Below are 21,469 nucleotides of genomic sequence, written 5' to 3'. Positions count from 1 at the left end.
TCTGTTCAGTAATAAAAATCAGACTGACTATGTCAATTGATATTCTGTTATTATTATCATCATTGTTGTGAAATTGGAGAATGTTGTGCCATTTTGTTTCAATAAACTGTTTTCTGCACACGAAATCCAAAAGTGCAATGCAATTCTAAGAAACATTATAAACTTTTTTTTGGATTAGACCTTTGATATGTCTCTCTGTCTTCTCAGTGTTTGTCGTCAGCAGTTAGTTATCAGTGTTTGTATCTCTTCTCTGCAGGTGTCAGACTTTGGCGCAGTGTGTACACTGAAGTGTTTCCCACGTTCACTCTCATGACAGCTGGGTGACTTTGTCAGCACTTTATCATGTGTGTGTCTCCTCAGTAAAGTGTCTGAAAGGTGGAAGAGTACCGTTCATCAGCAGAGGCGTTCTTTTGACATATATGGAGATATATTTGCTGTTTTGTCGTTGTATCTGTTCTCTTGAAGTTTAACTCTGAATGTGATTGGTGGTCATGAGAAACCCCTCCTCTCTCTACATTTATCTTTATCACCAGAGCAGACAACAGTCTCTTTTTCTTCAGATTTGCTGAGAGAGCTGATGAAAAGTTTGTCCTGAAGTGCAGAGCAGAAGAAGATGAAGAGCTGTCTTACAGTCTTTCTGATGTCCACCGTCATTACACTCACCAGTGCAGGTATTTTACACTCAGTTAAAGGGTTAGTCAGTTCCTTTCAACATATTATTAAATAAAAGTATATTCATAGTTAACACAAGGATATTCCTGTGTAGCATTACAAGTTTTAAAATCGTAGTTCTACACAGTAGTCAACATTTGAAGTGGATCAAAAAAAGTTAATCAAAGTTGTCCTAAGACAAGAACGGGTATTGTTCAAAATTCATGTATAACTTTGATGAAAGGTTTTGATCCACTTCAAATGTTACTGTAGATGATTGTTTTATATTTCCTTACTGATATTCATTTATTCAATAATTTTTTTTTTTTCAAATGCTTCTGGAAGCAAAAGTTTAAATTTTTACTGATTCTTTTTCTTTCTTTCTTTCCTTTTTTTTTTGTAATTGGATTAAATGGTTTTGTGGTTCGATGTGTTATAATATTATACATTCAGTTTTTATGACTTCATTATAATTGAGTGAAATGCAAAAAAGTAACATAATATCTGTAAATGAATGGACTTTCATAGATAAACAATCTCTTGTGTACAGGTAATGTGAGGCTGGTTGGTGGTCACGGTCCCTGTGCTGGTACAGTGGAGGTTCTTCATAGAGGTCAGTGGGGAACAGTGTGTGATGATGGCTGGGATATAAAAGCTGCTGGTGTGGTGTGTAGAGAGCTGGGCTGTGGTAAAGCATTGCGTGCAGTTAGTCTTGCTCACTTTGGACAAGGATCAGGTCCAATATGGATGGATGAAGTTAAGTGTGCTGAAACAGAGTCAACATTGAAGAACTGTAAAACAAAACGATGGGGTGAAAATAACTGTGGTCACGATGAAGATGCTGGAGTCATTTGCTTAGGTAAGAATCTTCCTAAATGTCTTGTTGGCAAATTAAACTGAACAGAATTGATGTTCTTCTCTTAATAATGAAATGTAGTTTTAATGCTGTTTATTTATATAATCTAAACACAGGTCGCCTTCCCAGACTCACTAATGGATCTCATCTGTGTGCTGGACGATTAGAGATACTTAAAGTAAAGACGTGGGTGTCAGTGTGTGACGCTGCCTTTGACCAGCAGGATGCAGAGGTTGTGTGTAGAGAGCTGGACTGTGGGGCTCCTGTACAGGTGCTGGGAGAAGATGCTTTTGGCAAAGGAGACGCTCAGATGTGGACACAAGAGATTCAGTGCAGAGGAAATGAATCTCAATTTGTGTTCTGTCCTACGTCCACATCATTAAATACACACTGTCCTCATAACACTTCTGTAGGAGTAATATGCTCTGGTTAAGTCATATTTGACCTCTCTTTACTTATTTTGCACACATAAAGAGATTAATGAAGTGTCCTAAAACTTTTTTTTTTTTTTTTTCAATAACCTTTGTGCAGGTTACACAGATCTCAGACTGGTAAACGGCCCAGACTCTTGTTCTGGAAGAGTGGAGCTTCGGTTCCTCAGTAAATGGGGCTCAGTGTGTGATGCATGCTGGGATATGAGAGCTGCCAGTGTCCTCTGTAGACAGCTGAATTGTGGGATTGCTGTGTCTGTTGTGGGATCAGACTGGTTTGGAGAGGGAAGTGGTGAAATCTGGGCTGATGTGTTTGATTGTGACGGGAATGAAACAAAACTCTCAGAATGTCCCGTCTCTTCATGGAGTCGAGCTGAATGTTCTCATGGACGAGATGTTGGAGTCATTTGCTCTAGTGAGGGAATATTATTGGAAAAAGTTATAAATTACCTATATAAATCTTGCAATATCTTAATAAAATGCCACATCTTTCCCTCAGATTCCTCTCTGTCTGTTCATGACGGTCTGGTGCGGTTGTCTGGAGAGAGACAGTGTGAGGGGGAGCTGGAAGTTTCCATCCATCAGGTCTGGAGGAGAGTTCTGCTGGACTCCTGGAGTCTCACTGAATCCTCTGTGGTCTGCAGACAGCTGGGCTGTGGCTCTGTGCTGAACTTCTCCGGCTCCTCTTCATCCAGTCCTGAACACAGTCATGAGTGTGTGACGGGCTTCCAGTGCTCTGGGAGTGAAGCTCATCTGGGGAACTGCAGCTCTCCACAAACTCTCAACTGCAGCTCCACACAACAGCTGTCAATCTCCTGCCTTGGTGAGCACAACAACATCTGGGCAGATTCTTCAGTTGTTGGTGATCAATAATGTGTTTTTCTCTCTCTGAATATCAGGCCGCGGGTCCATCAGGCTGGTGGGTTCTGGGGGAGACTGTGCAGGGAGGCTGGAGGTTTTTCACAGCGGCTCATGGGGGACAGTGTGTGATGACTCCTGGGATATTAAAGATGCCCATGTGGTGTGCAGACAGCTGCAGTGTGGAGTGGCCCTCAGTAACCAGCAGGTACCAGCCTGGTTTGGTCCTGGTTCTGGACACATATGGCTGGATGAGGTGGAGTGTGAGGGGAATGAGACGTCCCTGTGGAACTGCTCTTCTCCAGGCTGGGGGAAACATGACTGTCAACACAAGGAGGATGTAGGAGTCGTGTGCTCAGGTGAAGTTAAACACATTTTAGGAATTATTGCAAATAATTGACCAGCAGCTGCAGCTTTCAATATATAACAATAAAGTAATATTAATGTAGTATTTGGAATCAAATAGTATTTTGTTGATTTACAAAAATAAAAATAAATGAATTGAATTTTACATTTTCATCTAGAGTTTAAAGAGATCAGGTTAACTGAGGGCTGTGAAGGGAATGTGGAGGTTTTCTACAATGGATCCTGGGGTAATGTGTGCTGGAACCAGATGGACAGAGACACAGCGAGTCTGATCTGTCAAGAGCTGAACTGTGGAAGATCTGGCAGTGAACCCAGTAATTCAGTGGGTCTGAGATCTGCTCCTAATTGGTTAGATCATTTTAAATGTCGAAAACATGACAAAACATTGTGGCAGTGTCCATCTTCACCCTGGGGACAGAACAACTGTTATGATAATGAGGTGGCCAATATCACTTGCTTTGGTAAGACTTAATGTAACACTATGTACTAATTTCTTGATTTTAGAGTAATTTTTACAGCAAACTATAATCATAAGTTGTCAAACTTTTAGCTTAGAGTTTAGTGTTCACCTAAAACATATAATTGTTAAATTTCACTTTGTAATCTCAGAGAAACAGAGTCTTGAGTCACCACACAGTTGTCTGACATGTTCAGCATCTCCTCACCAGAGACAGTGTTCAAGTGAGTTAATGTGAGCAATCATGTATGCTTGCCTTGCTGGTAATAGATTACTGAGTCCCCACATGTATATATTTTAGAGCATGTTCCTCTCAGACTGAGTGGAGGTTTGGGCCGGTGCTCTGGGAGGCTGGAGGTGTATCATAACGCTGTGTGGGGTTCAGTCTGTGCTGATATGTGGGACATCAGCGATGCTCAGGTGGTCTGCAGGCAGCTGGGTTGTGGAGACGCACTGAGGGCTGATGGGAATTCAGTCTTTGGTGCTGGTGAAGGTGTTGTGTGGATGAACAGAGTCGAGTGCAGAGGGAATGAGATTCACCTGTGGGACTGTCCTCACTCCCTGAAGAACCACACTGACTGTTCCCACAAAGATCACGCTGGACTCACATGTGCAGGTCACAGCAACACACTGAACATCATCATTTTATACTAATAATCTTTGTCTATTTTCATGATTTTGAATGTGTTTGTGTGTGTTTTGGCAGATTTGTCAGTGTCCACTACTCCTGCCACAACAACATCATCTTCTCGTCCAGTTTCTCAGACAGTGCGCTCAACATCAGTCACTCCTCCACAAACTCCTCCAGCAGCGTCTCTCTCTGTGCTTGTGGTTGTACTGGGAGTTTTGCTCGTACTGCTCTTAGTGCCACTGCTTATACTGGTTCAGCAGAACAGAGTGATGAGGAGAGGTAGGAGAGATCCAGAGACTGTCATAGTGTGTCTTATTCAGTGTGTGATCAGTCATGTGTTGTGAACTGACAGCAGGTTTGTCTGTCTACACACACAGATCTCTCTAAGAGGAGACACAGGACGACGACTGAGGCCGTTTATGAGGAGATTCATCACAGGCCTGTTAACATCACAATCTCATCAGGTGAAATGATCACCATTATTAATGATAACAATGACAAAACTATTTACATATGAACTGTCAAAGCATGAAAGTATGTGTTTTTTTATATATATTTTGGCCCATTCTGCCGTTTAATGATTCTACAGGTCTTTTTGACGGTTAAAGTTAAAAAATGTTAATCCTGTTGGGCTTCCTGCTGTTAACCACTGAATTCAGCAGTGAAAACCACAGCGCTGTGTTTGTACTGCAGTCAGTGAGAGCGCACACAGGTGTTAGTGTGACGAGAGACATCCATGTCAGCGTTTCTGAATGCTGTTTATCATTTAACAACTTTTTGGTTGTTATAATGGTTCTAGACTTTAAGGAAAATGTAAAAAAACAATGTAGAAAAACGGAAAAGGGGCTGGTAATTTTCTGAATTTTCGGTTATTTGTACTGAAAATTCATTCTGAGTTTTCTTAGTGTATGCTTTATTGATGTTTTATTTTTAATTGATGCAGACAACATGGATAAAGAGGCTACAGAGGACTATGATGCCATCATCGATTTACTCAATTGTGAGAATTTCCCATAAAAAATATTACTTCTAAATAAATATGAAGTCAGAGAGCAGATGTCACTTAGTGCTTGTTTAGAGCGGTGCTTGTGATGTTATCTCTGTATTTCGACACAGATCGCATGGATGAGACTTATGATGATGTCACAACCTTGAGAGAAGGTGATTTTTACTGTTTAGTTTTTCACTATTTGTTTTGGCATGACAAATATTTAAATCTGCTGTAAATTTAAAAAGGAAATGCTGGAGAATTATGATGATTTCATGTCTTGTGAACATAATGTTGGAGCTGTAAGGGAAAAGTCGGTTTCAATCAGAAGCGTCTCATTATGTTCACCTCAGACAACCAATTTCATCTAAAAAAAACATAATAATTTGTTCACCATCTTACTTATTGTCATCTGATTTCAGCTTAGTTACCGGCTGGTGCATGTCTAGACTGTAAATTGTGAGGATATTGCAAAATTTATTTTCTCTTTTTTTCATCTTTTTTTATTTAACAGAGAATGTTGATGAGGAGCCAAATGAACAGAAAGAGAGTGTGTGAACTGCCTACAATTACATATGGTTTCTTCTTATAATCATTTTATCATTATTATTTGCTTCCTGGTTCTTTTTATATCAGGTAATACTCTTCTCAGAGGAAAGAAAGGCCCAAGCCAAAAACTGCTAAATGCAAATAACTGGTCAGGAAATAAGCAAGAATTTCACAAATAATGTAGATAAAGAAACTTTGCATCCAACTTGCAGACATTTTTTTACTGGGAGTGGGAGATTCAGTGCAATGTAAATGCAATGTCAAACAGTTCATGAGTAGTTGAAAAATGTTTCATCGGCTTGTTCTCAAGCCACTTCTTGGTTGTCTTTGCTATATGGGCAGGGCCATTGTCTTGTTAAAAAAATTATATCTGATGATTCCTCTTTAGATAACAACAACTCTTCATTTGTGGGAAGCAAGCCATTCTGAAATATTCTCATGTAGGCTACTTCAAAGCATTAAATTACTTTTTAAAGTGAAGCAGATAACCAATACCAAAAGCTAAAAAGTCTCCCCACACAATGATATCCGTGCATCACTGTGGTAGAGATGCATTTATTATTATATTTCTCAGCAGATTTCGAAGACCAACATCACCACTTAAGTTCCCATCTTCTGACAACTTTATTCTGTATTTGATGTTTTCTGAGACAGTAATGGCTCTTCAAATGCTTTTGCTTAAAATTTTGCTAATTTCCTGACCAATGATTTATGGTCAAGACAATTAAAAGCTTAGTGTTTAGCCATTTTGGGCTTAGGCCACTTTCCCCCCCAGGAATGTATAATCAACATGTTTTATATTAATCTTTTTATATATTGGCTAAACCATTTTATACTGTATAACCTGGAATAATGCAGAAGACTCATTGTCTCGATTTCATGTCTCGAAAGTTTATGACATAGCTTTTTATATTATTATTATTATTAATTCTGTCGTATTTTAAGTAGGCCTGTTACCTTCCATTGGAGAGAGTTCCGCTTTACATTGAGCTGAATTGCAGCGGTCGCTGTCCGTGGTCCTGAAGTCTCCGGTGTCCGGTGTCTCCGTGCTATAGTCAACATTGTAGTGCGACTAATTAATGCAGTTGTCGTGGAAATAAGTGACCAATTAGACGAATCTAAAATTAAAATAAAATAAAAAAAAGTACCAGAGAATAAGCTTGATGTAGTATGAATAGCCATGTCATATTCAATACATTCCAACTGCCATCATTAAAATCGACTGTTTTATTTAATTACAATATTTTGTTGTGCCCCAACTAAAAAAAAAAAAAAAAAAAAAAAAAAAATCAATTCTATCCATAAAGTTAGTCATACCATAGGCTAGTGCTTAAACCATAAAATATAGGCTATATGATTGCATGATACTTTCCCCCCCCCCAACAGCAGCAAAAGATGAAATGTAAGTGTATCGAGTATCAGATAGGAAATTGATACCTATCTTGATCATGTTCTGTCATTTGTAAATAATTTCAGTGAAGTAAATAGTAAAGTTGGATATTACAGTATACAAATGTTTGTTGAGGTCATTTCATAATTTGAAATTCCCCTCAAAGCTCAAATAAAGATAGCCTATTCTTTTACTGCCATCTTCTGGAATACAACGGAATGCAGTGATTGATTGTATAATGTGTTCCTTCAATTGTAATTTAAAATTAAATGTTAACTGATTAAATAATTTTTTGTGTGTCCATGATTGAGTTTTCATTTTACATCCATTTTCCATTATGTATAATGAATGATGATAATATTTCCCCGCAAGATTCACAATTTAAAACCCTAAACTGAATTAGCAATAGCATAGCAATACAGATGCGGCAAACTTTTAATAGAATGTATTCGAACCAACAAAATAAATAGTTAATTAATGACGAGTATAGATTTGATCAAAATGACTGCGGCCCCTTTAATTACTGATACGCATTTGATTGGTCGAGTTAAGTTTGCAGACGAGGTCGACGAAATTTGTTTGTTTAGCTGTTTAGCAAAATAAAAACATTCGCACGATTTATAACATCATGCAGGCTCATTACAAGAAAATGTAAGTTATATCCTGTCTAAAAACAAAACATTTTTAAGAGTTGACAAGGCAAATGACCGTAGCTAACTTACTCATCAAGCAACTTTTACAGTTTTGACAGTTTCATTAAGCTAAAGTTAAAATAAGTTAAATTTGTGTGTTAGTGCTCTGCTCTTTTTTTTTTGTACTACCTACAACAGAGTAAACAATAATGAGGGAAGGACTTAACCTTAGATTTCACAGTTTGTTTATCATGCTAACGTTAAATGTTTGTTTTTTGGGACTTGTTGTGAATACATTTGTTAAAACGGCCTTTGTTGCCCCTTTTCAGCGCAAATTGTCTCTGAAGGAAAGTTCTCCAGATAACGTATATGCAGTGTGGATCTTACAGGTTTGAGAACTTCTTATTTATGTTGTCGTTTCTACCATTGTTAAAGCTGTTCGATTGATGCTGCGTTACTCTGATTTCAATGTCAATCCTATCTTTCTTACATGTAATTATGAATGTTGTATTATTGTAGGCCTACGTTGTGTTATGTTAATAACTAAATTGGCTCCCCAATCTTACCTTCCCTTCATTTTTTAAATATACAGTATATATACATTATATGTATATACAGTACCATTCATGTGTCTTAGGCTCATCAAGCCATCAAAAATACATGAAATAAAAACAGTAATATTTTGTTTTCTATTTGAATATGCTGTAAAATCTAATTTATTTCTGTAATGGCAAAGCTCAATTTTCAGCATCATTACTCCAGTCTTCATGAAGTGTCACATGATCCTTCAGAAATCATTCTAATATGTTGATTTATTATCAATGTTGGAAACAGTTGTGCTGATTAATATTTCTTTTATAACACTTTGAGGATTCTTTGATGAATAAAAAGTAAATATATCTATAAGAACAGCATTTTAAATAGAAATCTTTTGTAATAATATGCACTACCATCATACACTATCCATATTCACTACCATACACTATCAATACTTTTTATTATACAAGGATGTGTTAAATTGATAAGAAGTGATAGTAACAATTTATATTGTTAGAAAAGATTTCTATTTTGAATAAATGCTTTTATTTTTAACTTGGATCCTGAAAAAAGTATCCCAGGTTCCAAAATAATATTAAGCAGCACAAATGTTTCCAACATTGATAATAACTGAGTATCAAATCAATATATGATTTCTGAAGAATCACGTGACATTGAAGACTGGAGTAATGAGACTGAAAATTCAGCTTTGCATCATAGAAATAAGTGACATTTTAAAGTATATTAAATAGGAAACCATTATTTTAAATTTCAATAATTTTTCACAATAACATTTGTTCCCTGTATTTTTTTTATCAAACAAATGCAGGTTTGATGAGCAGAAGAGACTTCCTTCAAAACATTACAGTATGACAAAAAAAATGTCTAGGGTGCTCAAGGAGTTCAAAAAAGTGTATGAAGGTGCTCTAGGGAATTCAATAACATGTAGTAGAAGGAAATCCAAGGCACTCTTAGGAATTGATAAAAAGCCTTTATTTGACTGGCAATTTCATAATAGAAAATTAAAAAAATAATAATAATAAAAAAACATGGGGGAAAAAAACAACCCACGTTCAGCGAAACAGTCTTCTTCAGGGTAAGAAAATGTTTTTAAAATTATAATAATACAGTAATTTTACACTTTAAAGTGACTTGGGGAGCCCTGGGTCACAGCAGCACAATTTCAGCTGCAATTCATGTTTTGATCACAAGGTGGAAACATGTGACTGACTGAGCAAATCAAAACTACTAACATGTGTGTGAATGTGATGTCTATATCCCCTTTTCTCTCCATCCATCCTTCCTCATGCTGTATAAGTAAAACACAAACAAAAACAACAAAATGAATATTGAATTCTACACATTCCTCCGCTTGCTAACAGCCAAAGGAGTTCAGAACTATGGCATTGTTGCTCTGCTATGGCCAATAGACCAGAGCAATGCAGATATTGTGCTCAAATTATTACAACATCAGTGATGGTCTATTCACTGCAGTTCAGCTGGATGATACTGTAATGTGAAGTGTTACTCACAAGCAATTAAATCATGAGTGCAATATAAAGAATGTGTTCTCAAAGAACAGCTGTGACTGACACCAGCTTTATCTGCCGTCTGGTCACCCTGGGAACGCAGGTATACATATTAAATTCTTACAGAGACTACAGAAGCAGACAGGGGTTTCCATAGAGACCGCAGGAGGCCAAATCCACAATAAGCAACTGCAAAACTACAAATCTTGATTCTTTACACCCCGCGGCTTAAACATTCCATTAAACTTCCCAGTCTGTAATGAAATAATAGATGGATGGATGGAGAATTTGGAAACTGTTCATTTTATGACCTTTCAAAGTTCAAAGTGATTTGCAGAGAGACTTAATTGTGTGTCTATGTTTGTACGAGTTGGAAATGGAGGTCGTTGTGCCGTCTTATATTGGAAGGTCTTTTTGCACATTGCTACCATTCTAAAATGTACAGTGCGGGCAAGATATGCCTGTAACCCTCCAGCTCACACTCGCCTTCTTATCATTCTATTTGGCACCTATACGGATGGACCGGCTCAGCACGCCACTGGCAGGCTTATCTCCGCTGCCCACCAAATTGAGATGGGACCTGTGTCTAGCCGACAGTATCAAACAGCTTTAGCCTGACCATGCAGGCATTAATCTACCTCCCCCTTGATGGTCTTTATTCTCAGATATCCAGCCTGTCACCACTCAAGCCAATAGTAGAGATTTGCCTTCCCGTAATGGACATCAAACTCTGACCACAGATGTTTTGCATGCTGTTAAAAGCCTGATGATGGTGTGCCAGATGGTTAGCAGTCTCACTTTAGGGCATATAATGCTGAAGATATTTGCTAAATACTTCAAGGCCCTTTTTATTTAGATAACATTAGAGACAAATTTTGGAGTTTGCAGAGTAGGTAAAGTGATGGCCTGTGGTGTTATTGCACATGCACCAATGGATAAGAAAGGAGGCTATCTGGAATATATATATATATATATATATATATATATATAGTCACACTTTAGGGTCCAATTCGGACTATTAACTAACTGTTAACTATGACTTTTGCTTCAAAAAACTCCTAATGACCGTTTATCACTGTTTAGTAAGCTAGTTGTTCAGGTTAGGTATTGGGATTAAGGGATGTAGAATATGATCTAGAATAAGGCATTAATATGTGCTTTAAAATACTAATATACAGCCAATATCCTAGTAATATGCATGTTAATGAGCAACTTGTTAATAGTGAGAATTGGACGCTAAACTTAAGTTTCGCTATATAGTTAATAAGTTAAAGCTGCAGTCCGTAGCTTAAAAATGATCCAAAATACATATTTGAGAAAATGCATAACCAGCCAGTGTTCAAAACTATCCGCTTGCCTTAGCTCGATTCAAACCGTTAAGCTTGTAATAATCCACTCCAGTGGTACTGGTGGATTTCCGCGGGAGATTCGAGCATGTCTTTGCGTCATTACGTCACATCTGTACACATAAAGAAGGAGTCTCGGCTAGTCGGCTATATTGCGTGTGAAGATGTTGCAGGTGGAGATTTATAGCTTTTTCTCACAGCACTTGATATAATTAAACTTATCAATTTGAAAGCACATGCACATGATCTGGCGGATCCAGAAAGGTTCAAACAACAATCATCAGTGACAACAGATTCACCCGCTAATCAGCGCGATTTACTACAATGTCAAAACCAGTACAAAAGTGGATGTTTCTTACTAGTTAAGATGACATATTCCGGTGTTATATTTCCAAAAAGAATAATCTGTGATTCTGAATGGCATCGACACCGGCGCGGTGACTGACAGCTGCACATTCTCCTCAAACATTGTGTTCACCCACGCTGTACCGTGTCGAGGGTGTTGCTCTTGCTGTGGGCTTATCCAATTTGTCTAAACCAAATGTATTGGAAGTTTTATTGAAGGAGTATTAAACAGCCAAATATTAAGAATAATCGAGAATAAATGCTTTAATTTCAAGCATCAATGTTAGCTTTTTTTTTTTTTATTCTGGTACAGCTGTCTAATGATGTGTGTGTGTGTGTGTTTTGGTGTGCATGTCTGTGAGAACAAACTTGGGTTATGTCTCGCAAGCAGTGATCTAACTGTGCACAGTTGGCTGCTCCTATACTGACTCTGAGAACATCAAGTCCCAGTCAATGACTCATGATGTGTGGAGTGGGCGTCCAAACATTCATTCATAGAAATACCATTTCCTATGGTCAGAGCTTATACTGAGTGCCACTGAGTAATTCACACGGGGAACAAAAGGATTGTAATATTTAATAATCATCTGTTTTTTAATAATCATCTTGTTCTGTCTGTCATTCTTTCTGTCATTCTGTCTTTATTCGTCCATCCGTCCGTCCTTCTATCCGTCCATCCGTGGTATACACAATGCAATATGTGTTGTGTATAATTTACCCAAAATGAAAATTACTGTGTGAGAAAAAAAATCACGTTTTCAGGATTTTAGTGTCAGTAGTACTACATTAAACGTCTACGTATGTATATTGTTGAATGAATATAATGTATAACAATACAATGGGGGGATATTTGTGGGTCCTGAAAATGCCAAAATATCTGATGTTACCAGTACAAAGTGCATATTTGTCTAATATAATTCTGTTTTTTCAGTTTAAGAATCATGAATATTTTCATTCTGGTGTAAACATTGTCCTGTGCATTAGGTTATGAGCACCAAGTCCAAGCCTAATCATGTATACAATGAAATATCAAATTTAGCATTTTAATCAACAGTACATTTTTATTGACCTTTTATCATGTCTTAGAGTATCACATAATATTGTATCGTGAGTTCAGTATTGTGATATGTATCGAATCGTGACATGATATTGTTAAACCCCTACCATTTAGTGTTACAGATAGCCCATTTATGTGCTTCTGAGAGCAGGACAGCAGAAACATGGGGCTGTATTTACCATGATGCCTTACTCTTCATCGATCACATAATGAATGCCATCATTAAAATTCACCATCACGTTTCTTTGTTCTTTGTAGAAATTTACGACATAACATTCTCAGATTAGACTCGGTAGCGGGAACAGGGAACCAATCCAAGTCTATGCTGACTGACTGAATGCAACGTGTTTGGATTAAAAAACGTTTTTAGTGCTGCCGACGTGAAGTGATTGCAAGTCGAAGTCAAACGTATAATTCCAGGGAATTAGAGCTGGAGCTCTGTGCGTGATAAGGGATGCTGTCATAACACATACGGTGCCTTCACAAATCCCGGAGAAGTAGCTTGGATAGGGAACATGCTAAATAAATTTGGACATGTCTTGACAAATGTACCTGCTTTACTACATCATTAAAGCTGAAGTTTGTTACTAAATGGAATAAAAAATAAAGGCTGGGATGCTCAAACAAACATTGAGCTACAGTTTACCATTTTTTTGCTGCGAAATTAGCCTACAACTGGCTGCTTATACTGTAGTTGTCTTTGCATATTATGCAGGGATAAGAAAAAATATTGAATATTTTAACATTTAAAAAAAAGACACTTCAGCATTAAACCCATTCCCCCAATCTACAACTATTTAAGATCTGAACTAGGTCTTGCTCCAAAATGTGCCTTAGTTCAATTTCAGTGTTGAAAACGGATTTTAAAAAGTTTGCTTTTTAATATGCCGATCATTTTAAAAAGCTGGATGATGATTCCATTATACAGTATTTGATCACGCCTTTTTTTTTGCACTGCATCTCTATTTGAACTTGTTTTCCCCCTCCATCCACACACACACAGACAAATGAACTTTGTTTATTCATGAGTTTGTATGTGTGCGTGTGTGTGTCATAGGACATTAGTCAAGAGAGCTCTAATGAAAGATGATTTCAGCACTCTGATCCAAGGGGCAAAATGTCTATTTCTGGTTCCTCATATCAATACACATCCACCTCCGGCACGTCTGTCAGTGGCTTGGAAAGTAGGCGCTGCGTTTTATGTGTGCGAGAGCCAGAGTTTCAAGAAATAAAGACAGTAATGGATTAAGTTAACAGCAGAATGTTCATGGAGAACAGTGATAGAGATTCTCTGAGCAGTGCAGTCACATAGTGGTAAAACTTGTAGTGATAAATTATATTAAAAATAGTGTATAGTCTAGAAAATTAACTTGGTATATATTCAATATACTGAATATTCACTATATTTATGAATAAAATATATTAAGTGGATATGTATATGGCAAAAGGTGATGTCCAGATAATATATTTGGGATATTTGTTTTTAATGACCCTACAAGTTTGATTAAACCATCAAAAAAGGATGAGTATGTTATATTGGGAAGAACAAAACATTGAACTTTGTTCAAGTATTTATCTAACAAAATGATTTGGCAATAAAAACAAGGCAAACTACATCTTATGGAAAATGGGGTTTATTTAACATTTGCAAACATTTGCATGCATTGACTACAGTATAATCAGTTATTAATATTTTGTTGGTTTCCGCTTGTTGTTGATTACAGCAGCAGTTCTCCTTATTGGCATTACTCAATACTTATTGGCATTACATATATATATATATATATATATATATTGGCATTACTCACTAAGTTTAGTACATGTGTCATGCATAATTTCTTTGATAGCCTGGCCAAAAATGTTGTCTGCAGACTCTGCACTATTTGGCATGTTTTATTGCATTATTCTAAATAAAACAATTGACTCGAAACACATATATCCAATATCGTTACAAAATCTTTAACCAAATTGAATAGTATTTGTAAAGACTGAAGATATATATATATATACTGACATAGAACACTTTTTTTATCTGCTTTAAACTATTTGGCCGAATGTATAGCGTTTTCATGCCTGTTATTTAGTTATATCATGCTCATAAATATAAATTGAAGTTTATATACAGAATGTGCAGTTTAAGTATAATGTCATTGCAGGAAAACAGTCAGATAAGACACGTTGACAGTGACTACTCAACCAGAATGTGTGAAATATACGAAGCAGAAGTGTGATGCCCTCTAATAATTAAACCTTCAAATGACATGACAGCTCTTAGCTGACGATTACAGAAGGTGACATGCGGTGTTTGAGTCACATGCATATGGAAGCATTGTGTTCACATTTTCACTGGGGGTGTTATGAGTAGAGCATCGCTACCTATCTTCCCGCTTATTACTCCATCCACACGCAGCATTAAAATCATCTGCTGCTCCATGATTGATCCATGAACTACAATATCTGTGAAGCATTACAGAGTGACAGTAACGACCCTTATAATGAGAGATGAGCTCCCTGTCCACTACGTCCCCTCAACATGACAACACTCATATATCACAGAATAACCTCTGGCTCACACTGATCAGGACAGCGCTAATGCAAAATCAAAGACAGGGCAGTGTGACCGATTCAACTCAGGTTTTCAGATGAGCTAAAATACTGTCCGCTTAAATCCTGTGCAGGGATTACTTCAGTCAACAACAACGAGCTGTAAATGTTTGTTGAAAGAGGCTACAAGTTTAAATGTGAAAGTGGAAAGGATAAATGCAAATTGGAGTATAAATATGACAAGTATTAGAAACTCAAACCTAATACTTGGGTGCCAGGTTTTTGTGACCTGCTCAACTAATCATACCAATTAGGACTGAAGCTGTTCTTCTTGCTCTGAAAATGTACAAATTGTTCTGACATGCACATTAGAAAGTTTTCTTCATGTTGACCTATTGGTGTTAAGGACATTGGTGAGAAGTCCTCATCACACCTACACCAAGTGCAGCTGACTACCACCACCTGATGTGTTATTAGATGCAATAGAAGCATAATTACAGGCCCGATTCTCATTTAAATAGGCATTTTAGTACAACATAAACACAGTAAATGTCTCATTTTAAAAGCAATTACATCTTCCAAAAGTCATCACTCTGTGTTTAAGTGGACTATTCAAAACGTTCAGACTGATGATATAGGGTGAATTCAAATATTAAATGTCACTCTCTCCTAAATAACATTGTTATATTGAGTTTAAAGGGATAGTTTTCCTAAAAATAGGAAATTCTGTCATTTAATCACCCTCATGTTAAAAGTGAGTGTTTGTGCTGCCTTAATAAGTTAACTCAAATATCCAAGTTGTCATACAAATTATTTTAAGTTGAAACCATTTTTACAGTGAATTGTTGACTTTTTTTCTTCTGTTGAACACAAAGAATATTTTAAGTGTTTTTGTCCATACAATCGAAGTTAATGGGGCACTTCAGTGTTGTTATTGTTAACTACAACTAAAAATCTTTTGTGTGTGTATATGATATTTCATTTTAGAATTATGTAACCCTTGAAGAATTGAGGAATATAAGAATAAAGTCTAGGACTTATGATGAAAATTCATTTTAACACTTTCACTCTCAGACACCAGCAAGGCACAAGTAGTTCACAATCATCGGCTACATCTTGCATTAGTTTCCAGAAATGGCTAGAATGGGGAACATGTCAGACCTCAGCCTATGGGGATACAAATGGACCCTTGTTGCCTTGTTGAGTGACAGTTCAACAATTAAACTGACAAGGTGAACACATTCACACATTGGCCCTGCAGCCTCTATCTTAGGAGACTAAATGCACTGTAGATTTTACAAGATGCAAACAGCATGCAGGCTTTTCCCACTCAGAAGTCCAATCATTCCTATAATGAGAGCCAAGGGTGCATTGTAAAGACTCTTCCTCTAACTTTATTCTTGATTTCCGTTAGAATAATTGATGGAGAGTTTTGCAATCTGTGGTGAGATCTGGTATTACCTCAGCCCTGAAGAGCGCCTGGTATCGAAGTGGCCAGGTGCCTTTTGCTGTCAGGTCAGAATTTCTGGATAAACGTTCCTTATAGCTCGCTTAACCTATACCAGTAAATCTAGGTGTATCCCTACACTCTTGTGAACCAATACATTATTACTAGCAACAACCATCAATGCAATTCATACTCACCCTCCGTGGAGATGCTTCCGTGGAGTCCTGGTGACCTCTTGCCCTAGCAAGGGTAGCTCTAATGCTCTTACTATTGCTTATAGAACTGGTATTGTGACCCGAGGCAAAGAACTATTCAACTTTTATCTTTATAAAATGAAAATTTATTTATACAAACGATAATAACACTGGTTACACAATGATTGTTAATAGTAGCAACAAAAGAAAAGGTTACAGATTATAATACCTCAGTTTCTCCCAACTTAACAGGGCAGTCCTGTATAAGTGGTTCAGTCACAAAGTTTTTCTTAACATACACAGTTCAAATATCAAATGAATAACTAACCTTGTCTTTCTATGAGCAGGTTAAGTTAACATCATACCGCTAAGCAGTTAAAGCAATATATGCTCCAGCAAGCTGGACTGAAGAATGATTATCCTCAGGGATGCACGCAGAATGTCTTCTAGCAAGACGCAACAACTAACACTGAAAACGCAGCCTTATTTATACTGGCTGTGTGACACAATCTCTCAGACCATCTGGGTTTTTCCAACGGATACACTTGCGACACAATAGTCATGCGACTCCTAGTTCCTCTTTTGAGATTCGCTGACCAGGCATTGCGTGTGCATTCTTTCTCCCCTTCCGAGTCTTGGGTTCTTTGGTCCTTCTTGAATGTGTACATGCATATAAATTCATATGTGTTTTTGTAAGTTCATTAAAATCTAAACTCTGCGGTACACCCCCTCTTGGAGTTATAAAAACACGTTTAATAAAATCCCTCGGATAAATGACATCAAGTTCATCAAGTTTAACATTATAAACATAGACAGTGGGCACCACAAAATCCAAACAACACTCATAAAACCTATATCTTTACTCAGACTCTCTTTGGAAGAAGCCAATTATCAGCCTTCCGTACTGTGCCAACAGACAGCCCATCGTTTGTCGATACCAACGCCGGTCCACCGGCATCCACCGGAGTGAGTCCTTTTGTCTTGGGGCCTGGTCCATTGTCACCAGATCTGCCAGGGCCAAGGCCAGTTCGCTTCCCCTGGCTGCTATGCCCTCGTTCAGCACTCTTGGTTCCCATCGAACCTGTGTCAGATGCTCCAGGCAGATCTATATTGGGATCAAGGACAAGCACACAGACAATTTGGCCATTAATACGCGCCTGTCTTGTGCAAAAGCCCAGGACTTCCTTGTGTCTTCTTGGATAGGTCTGAATGTTAACACAGCAGGTATTCTGAAATATTTGCTCCCCCAGACTAAACAAACGTTCGAATCCATCATCTAATTCGATGACTTTCCATTTCATGTCAAGGAAAAATCTCATTTCCCCATATGTAAAATTATGAGTGTTGCCCGGACCTCCACTCCGTGTCCCATGCCTGTCAAAGCAAATGCGAGTCATTTGTCTCATGCTAAAACCCAGTTTCCCATATTTATCTTTTTTCTCGGTGGAAGTCTGACTCGGCCTAAACGCGGATTTTTTCCTTTCCCATGTTTCTTCTTCCCATTTTGAGGGAGAGAAACAGGTGATAAAGTTCGTATGTTTTACAATTGCCCCTGACTCTGTCGCTGCTTGTGCTTCTGCCTTATCTAGGCGGTTGTAAACGCACTCGGCTGTTTCCTCCCTGTCAGTATGTACTGAGAGGGACGGAGATCCAGCGGAGCCTCTAGCTCTTTGGTCTGGGATCCCGCCTCTAGTTACCTGTATCTCTTTACCTGGAACTATCGGTAGGGAGACATCATGGTCCCCTACTTCTACAGTGATCTTGTCACTTCGAGTTTGTTCACCGACGGTTTGGACTAATCTTCTTAATCCGTCAACGGTAGGTGTATACAAAGTACACTCAGTAGCTATGAGCTCCTCAGTTTCTTTTAGCCCTGCGTCTTTCAAGCGCTTGCTAAATTTATCTGGTGGGAGTAAAGCAATATGAGTTATCTTGTCCATGACTGTGTGTCTGCCTTTCGAGAGTTCTGGTAATTATCCTTCTTCGAGGTTATATATATTGGGTACTCGTGTGGTCCCTCTGCGCAGTCCTCTGGATCAATTACCCCTTTTAGTGCTTAACCATATAATTTATCTCTCAGGCGTCCCTGAAGATTTTTTACAGTTAATATGAGGAAGCACCCTCTCAGTAACTTCCTCTTTGCACTAAGGAGACACAGTTACTCTCTGTAACCCTCTCCTTCAACTCTGGAGACACTGTTTAGCGGATTTTGATGGTGTTTTAATAATTATTGTTCACTCGGATTCAAATTATTAAATTAATAATAATTAATCCCGGACGAGCCCCCATGTGGTGAGATCTGGTATTACCTCAGCCCTGAAGAGCGCCTGGTATCGAAGTGGCCAGGTGCCTTTTGCTGTCAGGTCAGAATTTCTGGATAAACGTTCCTTATAGCTCGCTTAACCTATACCAGTAAATCTAGGTGTATCCCTACACTCTTGTGAACCAATACATTATTACTAGCAACAACCATCAATGCAATTCATACTCACCCTCCGTGGAGATGCTTCCGTGGAGTCCTGGTGACCTCTTGCCCTAGCAAGGGTAGCTCTAATGCTCTTACTATTGCTTATAGAACTGGTATTGTGACCCGAGGCAAAGAACTATTCAACTTTTATCTTTATAAAATGAAAATTTATTTATACAAACGATAATAACACTGGTTACACAATGATTGTTAATAGTAGCAACAAAAGAAAAGGTTACAGATTATAATACCTCAGTTTCTCCCAACTTAACAGGGCAGTCCTGTATAAGTGGTTCAGTCACAAAGTTTTTCTTAACATACACAGTTCAAATATCAAATGAATAACTAACCTTGTCTTTCTATGAGCAGGTTAAGTTAACATCATACCGCTAAGCAGTTAAAGCAATATATGCTCCAGCAAGCTGGACTGAAGAATGATTATCCTCAGGGATGCACGCAGAATGTCTTCTAGCAAGACGCAACAACTAACACTGAAAACGCAGCCTTATTTATACTGGCTGTGTGACACAATCTCTCAGACCATATGGGTTTTTCCAACGGATACACTTGCGACACAATAGTCATGCGACTCCTAGTTCCTCTTTTGAGATTCGCTGACCAGGCATTGCGTGTGCATTCTTTCTCCCCTTCCGAGTCTTGGGTTCTTTGGTCCTTCTTGAATGTGTACATGCATATAAATTCATATGTGTTTTTGTAAGTTCATTAAAATCTAAACTCTGCGGTACAAATCACATACTAGTATACTATACTCTTACTACTTTTACAATAGCTTTCTATAGCAAAATAAGAGTAGAATGCTATCATGCTGTTCCGGATTCAACATTACTCGTTTCTCGGTCGTTGTTTTTTTTTTAGCAGACCGGTATCATGCTATTTCAGTCTGGAGAGGTCTAGCAGTTAATGGAGATGTTTTTCTTTTCTTTTTCTTTTTTTTTTTTTCAATCAGTTTCTAGGCCAAAATCAGATATATCTTCTGTCCACTTTTCCAAACCTGCTGAAAGAGAGGCATTTAGAGGAAGAAAAAAAAATTAAACTGAGATTTCTCACATTTTGTACAGTAGCTTAGGATGTTCTTTGAGCTGAAAGCTTGCATTATGTGGGCTCTGTCATGCAAATAACGAGCTCAAAGTGATGATAAAGCATATCCAGTCAGAACCATATAAAGCACAATATGATGGTGTCTTGTAACAAAAGATACAAAACACTATATTATCATGCATTATTACATTGTAAGAAAAACTCCATAACAGGAAAGGGGTTGGTCATTCTCTGCAAGGGCATTAAGTTTATGGACATTTCAAAATCAATATGCAATTCCTTCATATTAACACGCTACACCAAAATGGATGTTTGATTGTAATTGGTCAGTTGTGGCATTTTGCGTTTAAGTTGTTGTATAATGATGCTAAAATTTGACCCAGGTGGTCAATCTCATGCCATTTTCTTCTTGTATAAAAATACTTAAAGCTCATATCCATTTAACAGTGTAATCAAGAACATTTTCGCATAACATACTGTATAAATCCCACTTGCTCGCGCTGTCAGGGTTTATTTTGCGATAATGACCGGCTGATTTTATGCCATTCCTTCTATTTTAATGGGCCAATCAGCAACCTAAATGTGTTAAATGAACTTGCCTTGGGACTGTTGAGTCTTTACAGTTCATTGCTCATGCATGGAAACAAAGTTGCAAGCTCAACATTAGGACCAATTGTATTTTCCTTTTTCCCCAACAGACCGAATGGATGAGGCAGACGACTCTTTGATATCCACAGAGATGAAGGAAATGGCAGTTGCCTGACAGCCAGATCAAGGTTTTCTTAGGTGCACCAGGCTTTTCATGAAGAACCTTTTAGCAGTCCGAGGCTCAAAGGTAAGATAGAAAGCATCTCCTTTTGTGTGATTTACTCTTCAATACGTACATCATTTGATTGGTGCTTCTATCTTCTCTTTTAGCCATTTGGCTCTGGTCTCTTGTTAAATGGGGCCTTGATGTGGGTCAAACAAATGTATCTGAACATGAATTGTTCACGTCTCCTTCACAGCCATTAAATGTTGAGATTTATATAGTATATAAAAAAAATATAGTACATCCATAAACAGAATAGGACTGTGTCATCATATTGTAGAAGCATTTTTTACTTTAAACGGATCAAATGTGATGCACTTTGAC

The 21,469-nt window shown here is 37.8% G+C and overlaps 2 protein-coding genes across 3 annotated transcripts; one reads left to right on the top strand and one right to left on the bottom strand.

Annotated features, from left to right (window-relative positions):
* The first annotated feature begins 125 nt into the window (after positions 1-125).
* On the top strand, positions 126-7,395 carry LOC120476751 (scavenger receptor cysteine-rich type 1 protein M130). 2 transcript variants are annotated; one of them, XM_089127291.1, is made up of 14 exons: positions 127-671; positions 1,202-1,510; positions 1,624-1,935; positions 2,039-2,353; positions 2,438-2,761; positions 2,838-3,155; positions 3,321-3,623; positions 3,772-3,843; positions 3,921-4,235; positions 4,326-4,529; positions 4,628-4,714; positions 5,194-5,250; positions 5,367-5,411; positions 5,753-7,395. In XM_089127291.1, the coding sequence occupies exons 1-14, from the start codon at positions 614-616 to the stop codon at positions 5,794-5,796; spliced, it is 2,763 nt and encodes a 920-aa protein (XP_088983417.1). In that variant the 5' UTR covers positions 127-613; the 3' UTR covers positions 5,797-7,395. The 2 variants fall into 2 exon arrangements, with proteins under 2 accessions (XP_088983416.1, XP_088983417.1); XM_089127290.1 differs by lacking the exon at positions 5,753-7,395 and having other exon boundaries at positions 126-671; positions 5,367-5,681.
* A 9,536-nt stretch (positions 7,396-16,931) lies between these two features.
* On the bottom strand, positions 16,932-20,026 carry LOC148965158 (uncharacterized). Its single transcript, XM_089127061.1, has 2 exons — positions 19,301-20,026; positions 16,932-19,212 (listed from the first exon to the last, which is right to left on the bottom strand). The coding sequence occupies exon 2, from the start codon at positions 18,746-18,748 to the stop codon at positions 17,672-17,674; it is 1,077 nt and encodes a 358-aa protein (XP_088983187.1). The 5' UTR covers positions 18,749-19,212; positions 19,301-20,026; the 3' UTR covers positions 16,932-17,671.
* Positions 20,027-21,469: the final 1,443 nt, after the last annotated feature.

This window comes from Pimephales promelas, chromosome 24 (assembly GCF_988280905.1).
Source record: "Pimephales promelas chromosome 24, fPimPro1.hap1.1, whole genome shotgun sequence".
Classification (NCBI taxonomy): domain Eukaryota; kingdom Metazoa; phylum Chordata; class Actinopteri; order Cypriniformes; family Leuciscidae; genus Pimephales; species Pimephales promelas.
The sequence above is the reverse complement of the archived record's forward strand: the minus strand, read 5'-3'. Positions and strand labels throughout refer to the sequence as shown.